This window comes from Erpetoichthys calabaricus, chromosome 3, assembly GCF_900747795.2.
Source record: "Erpetoichthys calabaricus chromosome 3, fErpCal1.3, whole genome shotgun sequence".
In the NCBI taxonomy this organism is placed as follows: Eukaryota; Metazoa; Chordata; class Cladistia; order Polypteriformes; family Polypteridae; genus Erpetoichthys; species Erpetoichthys calabaricus.
Genome location: NC_041396.2, coordinates 17,205,767 through 17,226,030, shown reverse-complemented (window position 1 = coordinate 17,226,030; position 20,264 = coordinate 17,205,767). Strand labels below are relative to the sequence as shown.

Here is a 20,264-nt window from a genome sequence, read left to right as displayed (position 1 = left end):
TCTCTTGATTTGGTGGGCCTCTCTTGAAGAGATGTGACCAGCCCAGCACACCATAGTTTAGTAAATCACATTCACCATCACTGAGTTGTAGAAGATGTGAAGGATGTGACTTCCAACATTAAAGGAACGCAGTCACCTAAGAGAAAAGTATGAGAGCATCAAGATTTATTGTTGCACAGTCCACTAAAATGTACTATTGTGTTAATGTAATTTTAGATTCTACCAAAGGAGGCTCATATACACACATATATATATATATATATATATATATATATATATATATATATATATATATATATATATATATATATATATATATATATATATGCACATACAGTAGACCCTTGACTTACGAACTCAATTGGTTCGCGAGGGCTGGTTGTAACTCAAGTTGGTTGTAAGTCGACTATTTTTCCCATAAGAAATAATGGAAATACCCATAATGCGTTCCAAACCTCCCACAGCAACACTTACTTAACCTTTTCATAATATAAAAGGGTTGTATAATGTGCATAATTTACCAAAACACCAATAATTTTTCTAATGTACTAACCAAAAAGTTATAAAAAGTGCCTAGCCTACCAGAAACAACAATTTCATACTGTACTCGCCATTTAAGTTGACATCTTTGGGCTGCAGGAAGGGAGGAGGAGGAGAATGAAATGGAAGGTGGTTATTGTTTAGAAGGAGCCTCCTTATACAAATCTTTTCTTTGTAAAATTGTCGAGATGGTGGATTTCGACATGCTGTACATATTAGCGAGATCGGTCACACAAACGCCACTCTCATATTTCCGCACAATTTGCTTCTTCGTTTCGATTGTGATCGCTTTCTTTACCTTCGTTACCTTCTCTTCCTTCCTTAGCGATTATCGAAAAAAATTATATAAATCACTGCACTGACCGAAATTACGTCCACAAACACATGTATCTGGGCTCCGACTGACACTTACGAACGCTCTCGGCTGTTTGTTTACAATCGCACAAGCGGATACACGTGACCGCATTCGGGTCGTAACGCAAGACGTTGGTCGTAATTCAAAACAAAAATTTTGGTCGTAAAGCAAGTTGTTCGCATGTCAGGCTGGTCGTATATCAAGGGTCGACTGTATATATATATATTTTTTTTTAGAGATTCCCTCTTATCCATTCTACTTTATCCACTAATTTTCTCCCATTAGATCTCATGATAACATTAGAACAACAAAATGAAACTTTTGACAAGAACATTTTATTCAGCCCAGCAGTTCTATCCAATGAATTCCTCCCAAACAACATCAGGTTGGGTTTTGAAGGTCCCTAACCTCCTGCTCTCCACCACACCACTTGGTCACTTATTCCATGACTCCATAGTAATTTCACAAGTCCCCGTGTTCATGATGAGTTCATTTTAAAGTAACTGGAGGGCATCCACGGTACTCATTCCCTTCATGATTTGAAATGGCTCCTCTTATTCTCTGTTTGCTTAAACTGTAAAGGCTCAGCTCTTTTCATCTTTCCTCATAACTCATCCCCTGTAGTCCTCTAATCAGCCCAGTAACTCTTCTCTGGACCTTCTCTAGTGCTGTTATGTCCTTTTTGTAGCCTGGAGACCAAAACTGCACCCAGTACTCCAGATGAGGCCTCACCAGTGTGTTATAAAGACTGAGCAGAACCTCCTGTGACTTGTACTCCACACATCAAGGCGCTATATAACCTGACATTCTGTTAGCCAACATTAATATCCCTATAGTGAGCACATTATGTAGCAGAAACAAATTATTAGAACTGAACCCCAACAATATCTGTATATTAATTATTTGTTACATAACTGTCAATTGACAACAAAGTTGTTTGTTTGATTTGTAATTTTAAACTGTGGAGCAGAGGGGTAAACCAAGACGTAGTGTGACTTTGTCCCCAACATCACAGAGGGCACTGCACATGTATCATACATTTGAACATTAGAGAAAGCCATTCAGGCCCAAAAAGCTCGCCAGTCCTATTAACTTCATTCTTCATAAATAACATCAAGTCGAGTCTCGAAAGTCCTTAAAGTCTTACTGTCTACCACACTTCTTGGTCGCTTATTCCAAGTGTTTATCATTCTCTGTGTAAAGAAAAACTTCCTAATGTTTATGCGAAATTTCCCCTTCACAAGTTTCCAACTGTGTCCCCGTGTTCTTGATGACCTCATTTTAAAGTCACCGTCTCGATCCACTGGGCTAAATCACTTCATAATTTTATACATTTCAATCAGGTCACCTCTTAATCTCCTGTGAAGGCTCAGCTCTTTTAATCTTCCCTCATAACTCATCCCCTGTAGTCCTCTAATCAGCCCAGTCACTCTTCTCTGGACCTTCTCTTGTGCTGTTATGTCCTTTTTGTAGCCTGGAGACCAAAACTGCACCCAGTACTCCAGATGAGGGCTCACCAGTGTGTTATAAAGACTGAGCAGAACCTCCTGTGACTTGTACTCCACACATCAAGGCGCTATATAACCTGACAGTGTGTTAGCCTTCTTAATGGCTTCTGAACACTGTCTGCCAGTTGATGGTGTCGCGTCCACTACGACTGTTAAATCCTTCTCGTGACGTGTGCTTTCGATTTTAATTTGGTATTCAGATCTCAAATTTCGACATGTAATCCTTTACATTTACTGACATTAAATTTCATCTGCCCAAGCCGGTCTGCTGTCCAAGTCCCCCTGTGATGATTTGACAGATTGCTGGTATTCTGAATGAGCCTCACCTTTTCGTCTTCCTCCTATTCAATTTTTCAGAATGATCACCTTCTGAGTAGTGATTTAATCCATCTCGCTTTTTTCACCATTTAGTGTTTCACTATTGAGAACTTGAATTTCTATATGAAGTTCCACAGTCAGCCCACCAATTTGCACTCTTTCATCTCTGTGTTTTTTTTTGTTCTGAATTCCCTTTTTGATTATTTGTAACAAATCCCACGTGTCTTTATTTCTTGGTTGGATTCTACAGAAGGAGCCCTACATCTGCCTTACTTAATAATAATACATTTTATTTGTATAGTGCCTTTCCCATCAGTCCTTAACTGCAGGAGTCCCAAAACTCTTTCAAAAATTGACCACTAGAGGAAGGGGAAAACACGGTCAAAACCCCGACTAGATGCTGAAAGGGCAGTAAAAGATCTTTATAAAGTACTAGCTGTGTAAGCCTGTGCTGTAGTAAGCTCGGACTCCTAGAAACTATTGAAATTGTCAGAAAAAACATTGAAATGCAGAGTCGGCGGTTTAGTTTTGCTGACATGCGCGCCCCCCTTGTCTATCAGCGACTAAGCAACTTTGTCTTTCCCTGGTGGTTTCATTTTGTCGATGTGTTCCCCTCACTTCTGTATCAGCGGCTTAGTGAGTTTCTCTCTCCTCAGAGGTTTCGTTTCGCTGATGTGCTCGCCTCACTTGTGTATCAGCGGCTAAGAGAATTTGTCTTTCCTTGGCGCTTTCGTTTTGCTGACGTATTCGCCCCCCTTGTCTATCAGCGGCTAAAGTAGTTTCTCTCTCGTTGGAGGTTTCGTTTCACCGATATGCTCGCCTCACTTGTGTATCAGTGGCTAAGCGAATTTGTCTTTCCTCGGAGGTTTCGTTTCACCAATGTGCTCACCTTGCTTGTGTATCAGCGGCTAAGCGACTTTCTCTCTCGTTGGAGGTTTCGTTTCGCCGATGTGCTCGCTTCGCTTGTCTATCAACGACTAAGCAACTTTGTCTTTCCCTGGTGGCTTCATTTTGCTGATGTGTTCCCCTCACTTCAGTATCAGTGGCTAAGCGAGTTTGTCTTTCCTCAGTGGTTTCATTTTGCTGACGTATTCGCCCCCCTTGTCTATCAGCGGCTAAGTGAGTTTCTCTCTCGTTGGAGGTTTCGTTTCGCCGATGTGCTCGCCTCGCTTGTCTATCATGGACTAAGCAACTTTGTCTTTCCCTGGTGGCTTCATTTTGTCGATGTGTTCCCCTCACTTCTCTATCAGAGGCTAAGCGAGTTTGACTTTCCTCGGTGGTTTCATTTTGCTGACGTATTCGCCCCCCTTGTCTATCAGCGGCTAAGTGAGTTTCACTCTCTGTTGGAGGTTTCGTTTCACTGATGTGCTCGCCTCACTTGTGTATCAGCGGCTAAGCGACTTTGTCACTTTGGCAACAGAGTCACTTTCTTTCAGCTTCATGCTGTGGCGTCACACGTCTTTCTTCTCCCGACTCGTTAACGTGGGGCCGCCTTGCCAGCTCTTTGAGGTTCACACTGTAGCCTCACACTTCTGGGCCAGACAGACAGACAGACACGCACACTTCCATACGTAGAGGTTTATATATAAGAAAAGGTTTATTTTAACAAAAGGATGTGCAAGCGCAAAGCTCCGAAGAGCACGAAGGAATTGCCAGAAAAGGCAAACAAAGAAATTCACAGTAAACAAAGTCCAAAATCGTACTCAAAAAAACAGAGCACCGGTTCAAAAAATCCAGGAAACACGAAAAGCAACAGCAAAGTGCAGAAAACTTCACGCACACTCCACTCCACAGCAATTCAGAATGAAAAAGGGCGGAGCGTCATCCCTGGCAGTGATTGGCAGGTGGCCCCACCCCCTGGGGAACCACCCACAAAACACATAGGACAATACCACTTAAAAATAAACACACAGAAAAATAGACATAATACGTAAATGAAACATTAATACTAATAAATAATACAAAATTAGACACAGCCAACCAGAAACATGACTTTGAACCCCAACCCCAGAGGGACGTGCTGGCTGACACAACACAACGTGACATATCAATCCCACTCTTAACACCATCTTTTCCCCACAGGTAGTTTCAGTTAATCACACTTTCATCCGTTTATTAGGTTTTGTGTGATGAGCCTCTCCTCCCTTTTCCTCTTTTTCTCTTTATTAGATTTCTACATCCGTGAACTTTGTCTTTTTCAGCCATCAGCTTTGAGATTCTACCTAATGACCCTCCACTTTTTTCACCCTCTCTTAACTCGATTTGAAGTAATGAGTCTCCCATTTTTTCCGCGGCCTGCTGTCGGATTCTGCTCCGTGGCTTTTGTCCATTTTTTTTTTTAACTGTCAGCTTTGACCTTTTCGTGTAATGAGCCTCACTTTTTAAACATTTTACCGAATGGCTTTCACTTTTTCTCCGTCAGCTGTGAGATTTAACAAAACTGCTCCGCATTTCTTTTCTTTTTTTAGCGTCTTTTTATGAAAGCCGTCTCATCGTTGCAGCTCGGTTCTTCAGAACGCTCTTTGGTTCTTTTTTGGCAACGAGTAATGAGTCCTACTTTATTCACGTGGCTCTTTGCTGATGGAGACTTTTTAAATGAATGTCATTAGAGTTGACATAATGGACCTCACCCTTTCCTCTGTGTCTCATTAGATTCTAGATATTACCGCTCATCCATCCAGCCATATTGAAGCCATTAGTCCACTTCAGGGTTGTGGGATTCGGAATAACAAGCCTCCTTTGTTTCCCCTTCTGTAATCATCTTTAAGATTCCACGTAACGAGCCTCACTTCATCAAGTCTTCTGTTTGATTCTCCTCGATGAGCTTGAAATATTTTTTCCCTGTCAGCTATGACATTTCACATCTCCCTGTTTTGTTTGGTTCATATTAAATTGCTCAGAATAAGCAATGCATCCTCCTAGCCATCAGTTAGCAGTTATGCTTCCATTTAATCTTTTATTAAATTCCAAGTAATGAGCCCAACTTTCTTATTGGATTCTTATTATTATATACTAGCTGTGTAAGCCCGTGTTGTAAAAAGCTTGGGGTCCTAGACACTACTGAAATCATCAGAAAAATACTGAAATCCTCTGAGCGTCTCTCTCCTAGGAGCTTTTGTGTTGCCGACGTGTTTGCATCGTTTGTGTATTAGCGGCGGGAGGAAAAAGTAAAAGGGATACCATTTTGCTGACGTGCTCACCTCGCTTCTGTATTAGCGGCTAAGCGACTTTGTCCTTCTTCAGAGGTTTCGTTTTGCTGATGTGCTCACCTCACTTCTGTATTAGCGGCTTTGCGACTTTGTCTTTCTTCTGAGGTTTCGTTTTGCTGATGTGCTCACCTCAGTTCTGTATTAGCGGCTTTGCGACTTTGTCTTTCTTCTGAGGTTTCGTTTTGCTGATGTGCTCACCTCAGTTCTGTATTAGCGGCTAAGCGACTTTGTCCTTCTTCAGAGGTTTCGTTTTGCTGATGTGCTCACCTCGCTTCTGTATTAGCGGCTAAGCGACTTTGTCTTTCTTCGGAGGTTTCATTTTGCTGATGTGCTCACCTCAGTTCTGTATTAGTGGCTAAGCGACTTTGTCTTTCTTCTGAGGTTTCATTTTGCTGACGTGCTCACCTCGCTTCTGTATTAGCGGCTAAGCGACGTTGTCTTTCTTCGGAGGTTTCGTTTTGCTGATGTGCTCACCTCACTTCTGTATTAGCGGCTTTGCGACTTTGTCTTTCTTCTGAGGTTTCGTTTTGCTGATGTGCTCACCTCAGTTCTGTATTAGCGGCTAAGCGACTTTGTCCTTCTTCAGAGGTTTCGTTTTGCTGATGTGCTCACCTCGCTTCTGTATTAGCGGCTAAGCGACTTTGTCTTTCTTCGGAGGTTTCATTTTGCTGATGTGCTCACCTCAGTTCTGTATTAGTGGCTAAGCGACTTTGTCTTTCTTCTGAGGTTTCATTTTGCTGACGTGCTCACCTCGCTTCTGTATTAGCGGCTAAGCGACGTTGTCTTTCTTCGGAGGTTTCGTTTTGCTGACGTGCTCACCTCGCTTCTGTATTAGCGGCTAAGCGACGTTGTCTTTCTTCGGATGTTTCGTTTTGCTGATGTGCTCACCTCACTTCTGTATTAGCGGCTATGTGACTTTGTCTTTCTTCGGAGGTTTCGTTTTGCTGATGTGCTCACCTCACTTCTGTATTAGCGGCTATGTGACTTTGTCTTTCTTCGGATGTTTCGTTTTGCCGACGTGATCGCCTCAGTTCTGTATTAGCGGCTAAGCGACTTTGTCTTTCTTCGGAGGATTTGTTTTGCTGATGTGATCGCCTCAGTTCTGTATCCTCAGAGGTGGAGCCCTTACCTCAACTCCACCTCTCCTCTCACTTCCAGGCCGGACAGACAGACAGACACACTTCCACTTGTAGATGTTTATATATAAGATATATATTATATTATACATATTATATTAGTCTCGTCTCGTCCCAAGATTTTTTTATTATAATATATATATATATATATATATATATATATATATATATATATATATATATATATATATATATATATATAGTGGTAATAAGGTGCTATATTGTGCTCGAACCGACACAGACTCACACTGAGGCACGTGTAAAAGCACAAAAACTTTTTTTCTTATTTTTCTTCACCTGTGAGGCACATCTTCCCCATGAACCCCACAGGCAATACACAGTCCGTAAAGCACTCAAGACAAGACAAACACTCCTCTGGCACCACCACTCCTCCCATCTAGCTTCGTCCTCCACCTCCCGACTCTGGCTCTCGAGTGGTGGCTGCTGGCCCCTTTTATAATTCACCCGGAAGTGCTCCAGGTACTTGATTGGCTTGTTCCAGCTGCACTTACACATTTGAGTCCACGTAATGATCCTCACGTCTTGTTTTTATTTGATTCCACGTAATTCCATCGTCTCCTCTTAGATTCTTTGTATTCAGACTCTCTTGTCTGTGATTTTCCAATGCACTGGACATACTGAGACTTCATTTTTTTGTTCATCACCCCCTCTTAGATTTTGAGTAGTGCGACTCAATTGTTGCCATCATTTAATCGATTTGACACAATGAGACTCGCTTCATGTGCTGTCTCCTTTCAGATTCCGCACCACGATTCTCACTCTTCACTTTGATTTGATGCAATGAGACTGCGTCTTCTTATTCGGTCCACGCCGTTTTGATTTGATTCCACGTAATGCTTGTCATGCGCTACTCTGATTGGATTCTTTGTGATAAGATTCACTTTTTTCCGTCATTTTCTTTCCGATCCTATGTACTTCGTCTCTCCAGTTTCCTTTATTTTCCGTGGGCAGGACATACCAGCACTCCCGTTTATCAAGCGTCTCCTCTTAGATTCTGTGCGGTTGGACTCCTTTTTGCCGTCTTTTAGATAGATAGACAGATAGATAGATAGATAGATAGATAGATAGATAGATAGATAGATAGATAGATAGATAGATAGATAGATAGATAGATAGATAGATAGATAGATAGATAGATAGATAGATAGATAGATAGATAGATAGATAGATAGTCTGTCAGTGGAGCAGGACGGTGACAGCAGTCTGTCGCTGAAGCTGCTCCTCTGTCTGGAGATGATCCTGTTTAGTGGATGCAGTGGATTCTCCGTGATTGACAGGAGTCTGCTCAGCGCCCGTCGCTCTGCCACAGATGTCAAACTGTCCAGCTCCATGCTAACAGTAGAGCCTGCCTTCCTCACCACTTTGTCCAGGCGTGAGGCATCCTTCTTCTTTATGCTGCCTGCCCAGCACACCATTGTGTAGAAGAGGGCGCTCGACCATATAGTGGTGGGTTGGCACCCTGCCTGGGATTGGTTCCTGCCTTGTGTCCTGTGTTCGCTGGGATTGGCTCCAGCAGACCCCCGTGACTCTGTGTTTGGCTTCAGCAGGTTGGAAAATGGATGGATGGATGGAAATTACATTCTTATAGCTTTAATATCTTCATTAGATTTTGTCTGGTTAGATTAATAAATCCTTATTATTAATCCATAAGGGACATGTTTCTTATAGTTTTAAGCAAGGATTCAGAAACTATCACATTGATTTATAATATCACAGTGTAACGGCCGACCCCTTTCCCAGCCGGCAGCTACACCTCCAAGACCTGTGGCCTGGATAAATTATCTATATTACTAAACGAAGGTTGTATATTTGCACGGATGCCAGACGCACCGAAGGCGCACGCGCACTGCGCCTCAATGCCCCAGAATCAAACCCAGTGGCTTCCCAAAGTCACTAGGTGGCGCCCAAACAACACAACACGACCTGTAAACTAAACTTGAGGTAAAGCGTGCACGCCAGGTTGTATATATGCACGGATGCCAGAGGCCAGAAGCAAGCCGTGTACAATTCAACCGCCGCCCGAACGCAAACGCGTACACCACCGCATATACAACCTTTGTTTAGTAATGTAGACCTCCAAGCCCGGATCCGCTGGCATGGTCACTTCAGCATGCGAATCCGCCGCCGTCAGCAAACGACTTCTAGCTAACAACACAGCCATAGAAAAAAAAAAAACGAGACCGCATGGATAAAAACAATGAACGCAGGTGCCTACAACGCGCTTCTGAAACACCACAACCAGATGAGTCACTGCTCCAAAAAGAAACCGCTTTAGTACAAATATATTTATTTAATTAAATGAAAACTTTCCCAGGACGCACCCATCCTCCATGATTTTTCTTCCCTCCAAATATTGGAGGAAACAAAAAGTGATTGCCATTCTTGGATTTGCGATTCTTTCGAGAATCGGGGGTTTGCTGGTTCTACCTAACATAAATGAAATAGTCCTCTTTGTATTTAGGGTTCTAATGGAAGGACTTGATGATGATGGTCATGCAGACTTCTGGTTTTTAATCCATCGCTGTTGGAACATCATGGTGCTTTGAGTAGATGGTGGTGGCGCAAGGTACAACACTATATATTGTCATACATGGCTGGGGGTCAGACCCGGCCGGGTTGTGACGTATTTGTCCTCCGGGCCACGAGGGGGCAACTGCCCTGGAGTAGAAGAGGCCCACGGAAGGGGAGCAGGGAGGCTCAAGACCGTTGGGGCCTCTGGTCACCGCCAGGGGGCGCCCCGAACCTCATGGAGCCCGGGACTTATTCACTTCCGCCACACCCATGGAGGACGATCCTTCCAGGGTCACCCTTCTGCTTCTGGGTGCTCTCCTGATGCTTCAGCCACACCAGGACGTGACGTCAGGTAGAACACCTGGAGCTCATCCGGGTGAGGATAAAGGGGGCCGCCTCCCTCCTGTCAGGGAGCTGGAGTCGGGAGCAGGAGCAGGATGAAGCTCCCGGAGAGAGGAGACAGGTGGCCCAGGGACAAGGAGAGAGAAGGCCCAGGAAAAGGGAGACTGGGGCTAGAAGCACATTGTGAGTTGTGCGGGACTTGTGTGTTGTGTGGAGAAGAAAATAAAAGTATCTTGATAAAGATGTGGTCTCAGACTGGTGGTGTCCGGGCAAATATCACAATATATATATATATATACACAACAAACCCTCGCCTTGCCCCAGTAACATAACGAACAACAACAAATAAAAACAATGAATGAAACACAGAAAATGACAATGATCGTGAACTTGAGTCCGAGTGTACAACTGTCCTGAATGCGGATGACTGGTCAACTGATAAGAGATGCGTTTGTATTTCCCGGATTAAATGGAGCAACCTCACCGTGAATCCTCAGCTTGTGGTGGATGATGTAATCTGACCCCGGGGTCTCTGGTGATGAGGGTATTGAAGTCAGTCTGGCGGAATGAACACAAACTGCTTGCAATGGTGCGTCGTGGTAAACAGCAGATACGTTGATGCATCGTGGGGAAACGTGATCATCATTCATTCATTCTCATTCTCATATTCTCTCTCCCGATTGTTTATATAGTACTGCCGGATGTAATTGATCGTTAACAGGTTTTTTACAATTAGGGGCTGCAGTCTCTTTCCATCATCCGTCCCCCTTGTATTTACGGGGATGACATTTACTGACGCACACAAACAGCAAACGGGACAATGGAAACAAAACGCACTCAGTACAAACATTGAACAGCACTATTACTATGTAGCCCCTCTACAACAGGGTGTTCTGTTAGTACCAGTAAACCCCCGATTCTCTAAAGAATCGCAAATCCAAGAATGGCAGTTACTTTCTGTTCCCTCCAATCTTTGTAGGGATGTAAGGTCATGGAGGGTGGGAGCGTCCTGGGAAAGTTTTCATTTAATGAAATAAATATATTTGTAGTAAAGCTGTTTCTTTTTGGAGCCGTGACTCGTTTGGTTCTGGTGTTTCAGAAGCGCGTTGTAGGCGCCTTCATTCATTGTTTTTATCCATGCAGTCTCGTTTTTGTTTTTCTATGGGTGTGTTGTTAGCTAGAAGTCGTTTGCTGTTAGGAATCCTAATTGAACCCCTGACCGCAGGCACTGTGGAGTAGCTGACTGCTGGCACTGTCAGTAGTCCCCACTACCTTAAGTTTAAATACATAGACATAAATAGATAGACGCCACATTCACTGTGTTTCCCAATAGACACGATACATCAGCCTTATTGCGAGTGGCAAAAGTGCCATTTAAACTAATACAGGTAGACGTGGACACCGGTTTTCTGATGAAAAAACAATAACGTTTAAAACAGTATCGTTTACATACAACAGATTTTGGTGAATCGTTTAAATGCAATTATTTATATCCATTTATACACTATTATTAAATAATTATAATTATTATTATTATTAACCATTCCTCCCATATAAGTAACATTTCGGGGACTGCCTTCTTCTATCTTCAAAACATTTCCAGACTTTGTCTTGTTCTTACGCAACACAGTACTGAAGTATTGTTTAATGCCCGTGTCACATCACGTATAGATTACTGTAATGGTATTCTATCTGGCATCCCACAAAAACTTATCAATCGCTTAGAACTTCTTCAAAATTCTGCTGCCAGGATAAATCCGAACACAGGGTCACGGGGGTCTGCTGAAGCCAATCCCAGCCAACACAGGGCACAAGGCAGGGAACCAATCCCGGGCAGGGCGCCAACCCACCTCAGGACACACACAAACACACCCTGCTGTTGTAAATCCACTGAACATATTACACCTCTTCTCTCTCAACTTCACTGGCTCCCTGTTAACTACCGATTACAATACTAAATACCGCTCTTAACATTTAAAGCTCTCCACAACCTCACTGATCTCCTCCAGACTTACACTCCTCTCGCTCACTCAGATCTTGTAATTTGAGAGTATTCAGTCTGGCAATATGGTGCAGCCTTAGTTTGTGGAAGACAGACACAACTAAAGACATGAGCATAAAATGATGGTTGTCAATTTCAAACTGTGTTTCCTCGATGTGCTCCTTGAGAAAAAACACATCATCAAGTTTGAGAAATGTTAACAGCTAACAACAATCTACATAGGTAGTGACTAAATACGTTTAGCCAAAACGTTGTTTGGAGGCTCACTTGAGCACATAAATGCATAGCTTTGCTAGTTTAGCCTGGCTTAGCTAAAGTAAAGATTATAAAACGGGATTTTCTAACGGCCAAATATAACCAAAACGATTGTTCAGCCTTACCTATGAAATGTAATCCCACGGGATCTGGTTTGGAGCGTACAGCGGTTTGTACAATCCCAAGCAGCACATTATTTCTTACTTCACTCCACAGCAGTGCCACTCACAATATGGCGGCGACGTTGACATACGATACTGCGAGTAATGAGGCGTCTAGTTATTCTATGTCAATGTTTAAATATGCCACCATGGCAACTTGTTGCCATACACACTTTACGTCAAGTTTAGTTTACAGGTTGTGTTGTGTTGTTTGGGCGCCACTTACTGACTTTGGGAAGCCGCTGGGTTTGACTGTTGGGCGCTGTGCGAGTGCGCGTGTGCTTTTGGCACGGGTTGCGTCTGGCATCCGTGCATATATACAACCTTCGTAAACATTACTAAACGAAGGTTTTATATGTGGTGGTGTGCGCATTAGGGCGGCGGTTGTATTTTGACCTGAAGCTTAGTTTACAGGTTGTGTTGTGTTGTTTGGGCGCTACCTACTGAGTCTGGGAAGCCGCTGGGGTTGACTCTGGGGCGCTGAGTCGTAGTGCGCATGTGCTTCGATGCGTCCTGTGTCCATCGTCCTGCGTACGTGCATATATGCAACCTTTGTAAACATTACTAAACGAAGGTTTTATATGCGGTGGTGTGCGCGTTCGGGCGGCGGTTGTATTGTGACCTGAAGTTTAGTTTACAGGTTGTGTTGTGTTGTTTGGGCGCTACCTACTGAGTCTGGGAAGCCGCTGAGGTTGACTCTGGGGCGCTGAGTATTAGTGCGCGTGCGCTTCGATGCGTCTGGTGTCCTGCGTCCGTCATCCTGCGTCCGTCGTTCTGCGTCTGTGCATATATACAACCTTCGTTTAGTAATATATATCAAGAGGTCAGCATTTTCTCATAAAAGAGTGCAAGTTAGTCCCTTAAACTGTGCACAAGCTTAATTCTTTTTCTACATATATGAAGAACAAAGTCATATAGAAGTAAAAATCATATAGCTCTCTGCAGCATGATTAATACAAAATACAGTCCTTGTTATCCATCCATCCATTTTCCAACCCGCTGAATCCGAACACAGGGTCACGGGGGTCTGCTGGAGCCAATCCCAGCCAACACAGGGCACAAGGCAGGAACCAATCCCGGGCAGGGTGTCAACCCACCGCAGGACAGTCCTTGGTATTTGTGAGTTAAATACTTATAATCATTACAGTTAATAATGTTTTTTCTTCCTCACCTTTCACTCCTGAGATTGTCATGTAAGTCCTGAGGCACACGGACTTTGGCTTTTTGGGCCTTTAGCCCGGAGTATTGACAGTATGATTTGTGATATTTTGGTTCCCTTCTGTGTATGTTCTCACATTGTTGTTTTGTATTTACTGTATGTTATTATATTCCTCAGTAAATCAATATAAGTGTTATTATCACTATCAGTATTTGGTTGAATTAGGTCTTATGTGTTGTAAGACGCTAGGGGTCGCAGTTACCCCTTTCAACCCAACATACAGACACACTGAACGCAGGGTAAAATGACCAAGAAGGTATTTAATTATTCTTCTTGTTTTTATAGTGCCTACAAGCACCTCTGCCACCATAAACAGGCAAAACCAATACAGTGGTCCCCCGCCTATCGTGGAAATTACGTTCCAGACCCACCCGCGATAGGTGAAAATCTGCAAGATAGAAAGACCACGTTTTTTTTTATAGTTTAAGCCTTAAAATACCCCTCCCACATGCTTTAAACACATGTAAACTTACTGAAACACACTTTGGATACACCTCTGATACACGGACGTCGGGCTAAAGATATGAGTAACATAATCATCATCATCATCAGTTTCACCTTCTCCTGTATGGTCAAGATCTTCCTCTGGCGCTTAGGCTCACTGCTACCAGAAGGCTTACAAGATGCAGGATGCTTGGGAGCCATTGTGGGGCTTAAAACAAAATGAAAAGTTCACAAAAATTTGTTTAGAAAAGTCAGACCATAAGCAAGGTACGCGATACGCGATTCGTCGGGGACCCACGCTCGTTAGCAGCAGCTAATCAGAGCCTAAGAGAATAAAATCCGCTCTGATTGGTTGAGTCTCCTCTGTCAGCCAATAACGGGCTTTGTAAGAAATCATCTGGGGGCTGTAACGCGAAACTCTTTGTCTGCTAAAAACCGTATGCTTTGTTATGAATTGGCTGCAAAGTTAACTACAGGTAGGATGTAATTTTTCCGCGATATAGTGGGGGCGCGATAGCTGAACTGTGATAGAGTGGGGGATTACCGTAATGATAATACAATGGATCACCACCCAGAAAGCTTTGTCCTTCACCCAACTCCGGCTCACTTGCTGGCTCTCCAGCAGCCCTTTAAATAGTCCTTGACCCGGAAGTGCTCCCACTCTTCCTCCCACATGACTTGCCAGCACTTCCGGGTCAAATGGAGAATCACAATTCTGTAATCAGCCTTCGGGACTTCCGTTCTCGTGACTTCCTAGCATAGCTCCCCCTTGGTGGCACCCACGGCATCCAACAGGGCTGAGAAGTCCCAGGATACCCTGCGGGAATCTGGGGCACCGCTACACTCCAGGGTTTTGGGGGAGGCAGTGTCCTGGAAAAGCTGCCTTCCCCCATCCTTCCATCTCAGGGGCATCCCGGCCGGGATAAGCTGCCAGCTGTCCGCCACAATGTAAAATAATAATCTGCTCCTTTCATTATTATTTTCTTCCATTAGCAGATTGTTTTTTTTGTCACAAAAGTAAACATAGTCATTCATTAATCAAGCCTGCAGTTAAAAAGGAATCCCCTGCCCACTTCCATGGCTCTTCTCCTTATGCCAACACAAACAATAAAGTCATTTCCCTGATTGACATTGAACACAATAGAATCTCCTTCTATTTACAATATCATCTCTTTTTTATTGTTGCAAATGGCACAGAAGCCTTTGAGCAGTGGCACCTAAACCTTTCCCAATCTTGTCACTTCTACCGCCAGAGGCATCAATGACAAATGATTGTCAGCCTTAGTACTGCTAATTACAGCAGAAGCCTCTGTCCTGTGTTGTCAATCAAATCGGCACTCCCCTCTGATGGAGACAAGCTCCTCCTACATGAGCATCAATCAGCATAGTAATGTCAGTCATCACAGAAGCTCCCAAAGAAACTTCAGCCCCAATCGATTCACGTCTCTGTTAATCACAGCATAGTCTCCTTCCACCAGTCACAATTAATTCTACTCTATGGGAGTGCCAAGCACAGCAAAGGCTCCTCCAATGTAAGCAACAATCCCAACTGATCGTCAATCATAGAAGCTCCACCCATTTCTAGAATTTTTCCTTTCTAGTGGTGTCAATCACAGCAGAGGCTCCTCCCATGTAAACAACAATCATAACTGAATGTCAGTCATAGAAGCTCCACCCATTTCTAGGATTTTTTTCCTATCTAGTGGTGTCAGTCACCGGAGAGGCTCCTCCCATGTAAACAATCAAAACTTATTGTCACTCATTGAATCTCCACCCATTTCCAGGATTTTCCTTTCTAGTGATGTTAATCACAGCAGAGGCTCCTCCCATGTAAGCAACAATCCCAACTGATTGTCAATCATAGAAGCTCCACTCATTTTTAGGAATTTTTCTTTCTAGTGATGTCAATCACAGCAGAGGCTCCTGCCATGTAAACAACCCCAATTGATTGTCAGTCATAGAAGCTCCACCCGTTTCCAGGATTTTCCTTTTTATTGGTGTCAATCACAGCAGAGGCTCCTCCCATGTAAGCAACAATCCCAACTGATTGTCAATCATAGAAGCTCCACCCATTTTTAGGATTTTTCCTTTCTAGTGATGTTAATCACAGCAGAGGCTCCTCCCATGTAAGCAACAATCCCAACTGATCGTCAATCATAGAAGCTCCACCCATTTTTAGGATTTTTCCTTTCTAGTGATGTCAATCACAGCAGAGGCTCCTGCCATGTAAACAATCCCAATTGATTGTCAGTCATAGAAGCTCCACCTGTTTCCAGGATTTTCCTTTTTATTGGTGTCAATCACAGCAGAGGCTCCTCCCATGTAAGCAACAATCCCAACTGATTGTCAATCATAGAAGCTCCACCCATTTTTAGGATTTTTCCTTTCTAGTGATGTTAATCACAGCAGAGGCTCCTCCCATATAAGCAACAATCCCAACTGATTGTCAATCATAGAAGCTCCACCCATTTTTAGGATTTTTCCTTTCTAGTGATGTCAATCACAGCAGAGGCTCTTGCCATGTAAACAATCCCAACTGATTGTCAATCATAGAAGCTCCACCCATTTTTAGGATTTTTCCTTTCTAGTGATGTTAATCACAGCAGAGGCTCCTCCCATATAAGCAACAATCCCAACTGATTGTCAATCATAGAAGCTCCACCCATTTTTAGGATTTTTCCTTTCTAGTGATGTCAATCACAGCAGAGGCTCTTGCCATGTAAACAATCCCAACTGATTGTCAATCATAGAAGCTCCACCCATTTTTAGGATTTTCCTTTCTAGTGATGTTAATCACAGCAAAGGCTCCTCCCATATAAGCAACAATCCCAACTGATTGTCAGTCATAGAAGCTCCACCCATTTCTAGGATTTTTTCAATAGGACTGTCAATCAGAGCAGTAACCCCGCCCCTATCTGAGATTATTCTATTCTGTATTTGTGTCAATCATAGCTGAAGCCCCTCCCCCCCCACCAGTGATCTGTATATCTGACTGACGTTCTCTCCTTCTTGTGTGTCCCGCAGCCGCTCCAGTCTCAACGTGCAGTCTGACGAGGCCCTCCGGTTAAACTGCCAAAGCTCGCAGATCACCACGGCAATAATCAGCATCCCCACGCCTCCCACCGCCAGCCCGGAGGGCTCCCTGCCCCAGCCATCGAGCCCCAGCCAGCCCAGCGCAGGAGTGAACATTGTCAAAGTGTCAGCTTTGTAAAGCGCCCGGGCTCGAGTCGTGAGAGATGCAAACTGCACCTGGAGGGGAAGGTCCCTTTGTGGAGACGAGGCGGCCAACGCAACCTCAGCAGGAAGGTCCCGTAAGCGGAAGTCTGGACGAGGACGTGTATACTTGGACCGTTCGACCGGGTCAACAAACGAAGAGACCAATAATAAAAAAAAAAAAAAAAAAAGCCACGATTCACTGTGCACAAGCACCATTTTATTTTTATTTTTGTTTCCTTATTTTTTTATGGTGTTTGAATGGATAAAATCCCCCCCCACCACCACCACCACCCCCTTCAGAAAGAACAGGAGAGGACAACAGTCGACTTTAAAGGGACGGCACCGCAATTTCCACGTGAACTCTGTGACATAACTTATGCTTGGCAAGCGGGCCTCCTTTTGCACATCTCGACTCGACGGAAAGAAAGCAACACCACACGTGAGCTACCAAAAGGAGAAGATTTTTTTATTTTACGTTCAAGAGCTACCAGGCTGAGTGCGCGAGCGTTGGGTGTCGAGAGTCTCCAAGTTGTGCATTGATTTTCTTTGTGTGTGTGAGCGAGCGTGCGAGTGAGTGAGTGTGTGTGTGTGTGAGAGTCGTTTCTGAGGACGTTCCTGTATTCTAGAAGTCGACGCTAGAGTGTCACACCACCACTGGATATCTCATTCATAGTGTAACCTAGAGGCCGGCATTCCCAGTACATCCCAGTGTGCCCATGAAGTATCGTTGAGTGCAACACGTTTCTGCTTCTCTAGTCATTCGCGCCTTTGGCTTTAGAACTTTTTTATCGTCAGTTGTTCGCCGTGTGCTTAGATTTCAATGTTCCTGTGTTTTTGCAACCTTGATGTGGACTACAGCTTCTGTCTCACCTTTTCTTTTCTTTTCTGTCCAAACTGTTACCACTTGTCCTGAGAGAATAAGGTGGGCTTGTATCAGCCATCTCGGCACCTGGAGGGGAGGCAGCTTGGCATAGCACATCATCCAATTCAAGGGAAGCACAATGGCGGCCAGCCAGCCAGGGGTAGTGGGCTTCAGTTTGGAAGTGGAGGAGCGGAGGGCATCTCTTTCTCTGAAAGTCTTCATCAGCCGCCACCATTATGCCTTGTTAAACAGAACAGAACAGAAAGAGGTCGGCTATGGCACGGGCCCTGACCTGAACCCAATGATACGGGGAGAGCCTCTGGCCCCCTGTAACCTTAAATTAGATCATGTAGGATTAGGAATGACATGACATAACGTAAGATAATGTGACATAAAATAGAACATGCCGTGACAAAGCATGGCGTAAGATAATATTAAATATTAAATGAGGAATCGTAACCAAGCATAATGTGTCATCACCCACTAAAGCATAACGTGACATTACAGAATGCAAGATAACATCACATCACATAACAAGTCCTGATACGATACGACATAACATCGGAGAACAGGAGATGACAAAACATGGCATGGCATGATATGACGTAACAGAAATGACATGCGATGTTATAACATAACACAACAGAATGTCTCACGACATTACGCGATGCAAGATAACATGCAGCATAAGAACGCATGATATGAGAAAACATAAGAGAAAATGAGAGGACAGAACACAACGTGACATTAGATAGCGTAAGATGTTATGACATAAATTTACATCCAGCAACAACACATTCCATGACATAAAATAACATGTTATGATGTGAGAGAGCATCAAGTAAGGTAACATCATACAGCATAGGCGATCGTGAAATGACATGACATAATGCAAGATGACATAAGATAACATTAGGTAACATCACATTTCATGACATAAAATAACACGTTATGACATAGGATAACATAAGATAAGATAACATCATACAGCATAGGCGATCGTGACATGACATGACATATTGCAAGTTAACATAACAAGTCATGATATAAGATAACATTAGGTAACATTACGGTTCATGACTTAAAATAACATGTTATGACGTGAGAGAGCATAAGGTAAGGTAACATCATACAGCATAGGCGATCGTGACATGACATGACATAATGCAAGATGACATAAGATAACATAAAGTAACATCACATTTCATGACATAAAATAACTTATGTTATCCTATGTCATAACATGTTAATATAACATCATACAGCAAAGGCGATCGTGACATGACATGACATAATGCAAGATGACATAAGATAACATAAAGTAACATCACATTTCATGACATAAAATAACATGTTATGACATAGGATAACATAAGATAAGATAACATCATACAGCATAGGCAATCGTGACATGACATGACATATTGCAAGTTAACATAACAAGTCATGATATAAGATAACATTAGGTAACATTACGGTTCATGACATAAAATAACATGTTATGACGTGAGAGAGCATAAGGTAAGGTAACATCATACAGCATAGGCGATTGTGACATGACATGACATAAGATAACATAAAGTAACATCACATTTCATGACATAAAATAACTTATGTTATCCTATGTCATAACATGTTAATATAACATCATACAGCAAAGGTGATCGTGACATGACATGACATAATGCAAGATGACATAAGATAACATAAAGTAACATCACATTTCATGACATAAAATAACATGTTATGACATAGGATAACATAAGATAACATCATACAGCATAGGCAATCGTGACATGACATGACATATTGCAAGTTAACATAACAAGTCATGATATAAGATAACATTAGGTAACATTACATTTCATGACATAAAATAACATGTTATAACATAGGATAACATAATAGAAGATAACTTACAACATAAGTGATCACAGCATTACAAAAAGGTGCTCGTATACTCAGATATGGTAGATTTGAGGAGTAAAACTGCAAGACAAGGATTATATTTTTATTTTATGTACATCAAAGAACCATCAACAGTAAATCAGATAAGATTAGTAATATGTTGAACAATTATTATAAAAGTAAAATTGAATAAATCAGACTCTGCAGCTGCATGAATCAAAGGTAAAGTACCCCTTCCGGTTAGTGGAGATCGGCCA

The 20,264-nt window shown here is 42.9% G+C and overlaps 1 protein-coding gene and 1 long non-coding RNA gene across 4 annotated transcripts in view; one reads left to right on the top strand and one right to left on the bottom strand.

The window, feature by feature from the left end:
• kcnd3 (potassium voltage-gated channel, Shal-related subfamily, member 3) overlaps positions 1–19,006 on the top strand; it is a 505,116-nt gene extending 486,110 nt beyond the window's left edge. For 2 of the 3 annotated variants that reach the window (XM_028796407.2, XM_051924422.1), the window contains one exon: positions 17,046–19,005. In XM_028796407.2, the coding sequence (XP_028652240.1) occupies positions 17,046–17,232 (187 nt within the window). In that variant the 3' untranslated portion in view covers positions 17,233–19,005. Of the gene's footprint in view, positions 1–17,045 lie in introns of all 3 variants that reach the window. The other variant, XM_051924424.1, reaches the window with a different exon arrangement.
• LOC127527037 (uncharacterized) lies at positions 6,135–6,773 on the bottom strand. Its single transcript, XR_007934397.1, has 3 exons — positions 6,681–6,773; positions 6,336–6,611; positions 6,135–6,266 (listed from the first exon to the last, which is right to left on the bottom strand). It is a non-coding gene; the product is annotated as an uncharacterized LOC127527037 (long non-coding RNA).
• Positions 19,007–20,264: the final 1,258 nt, after the last annotated feature.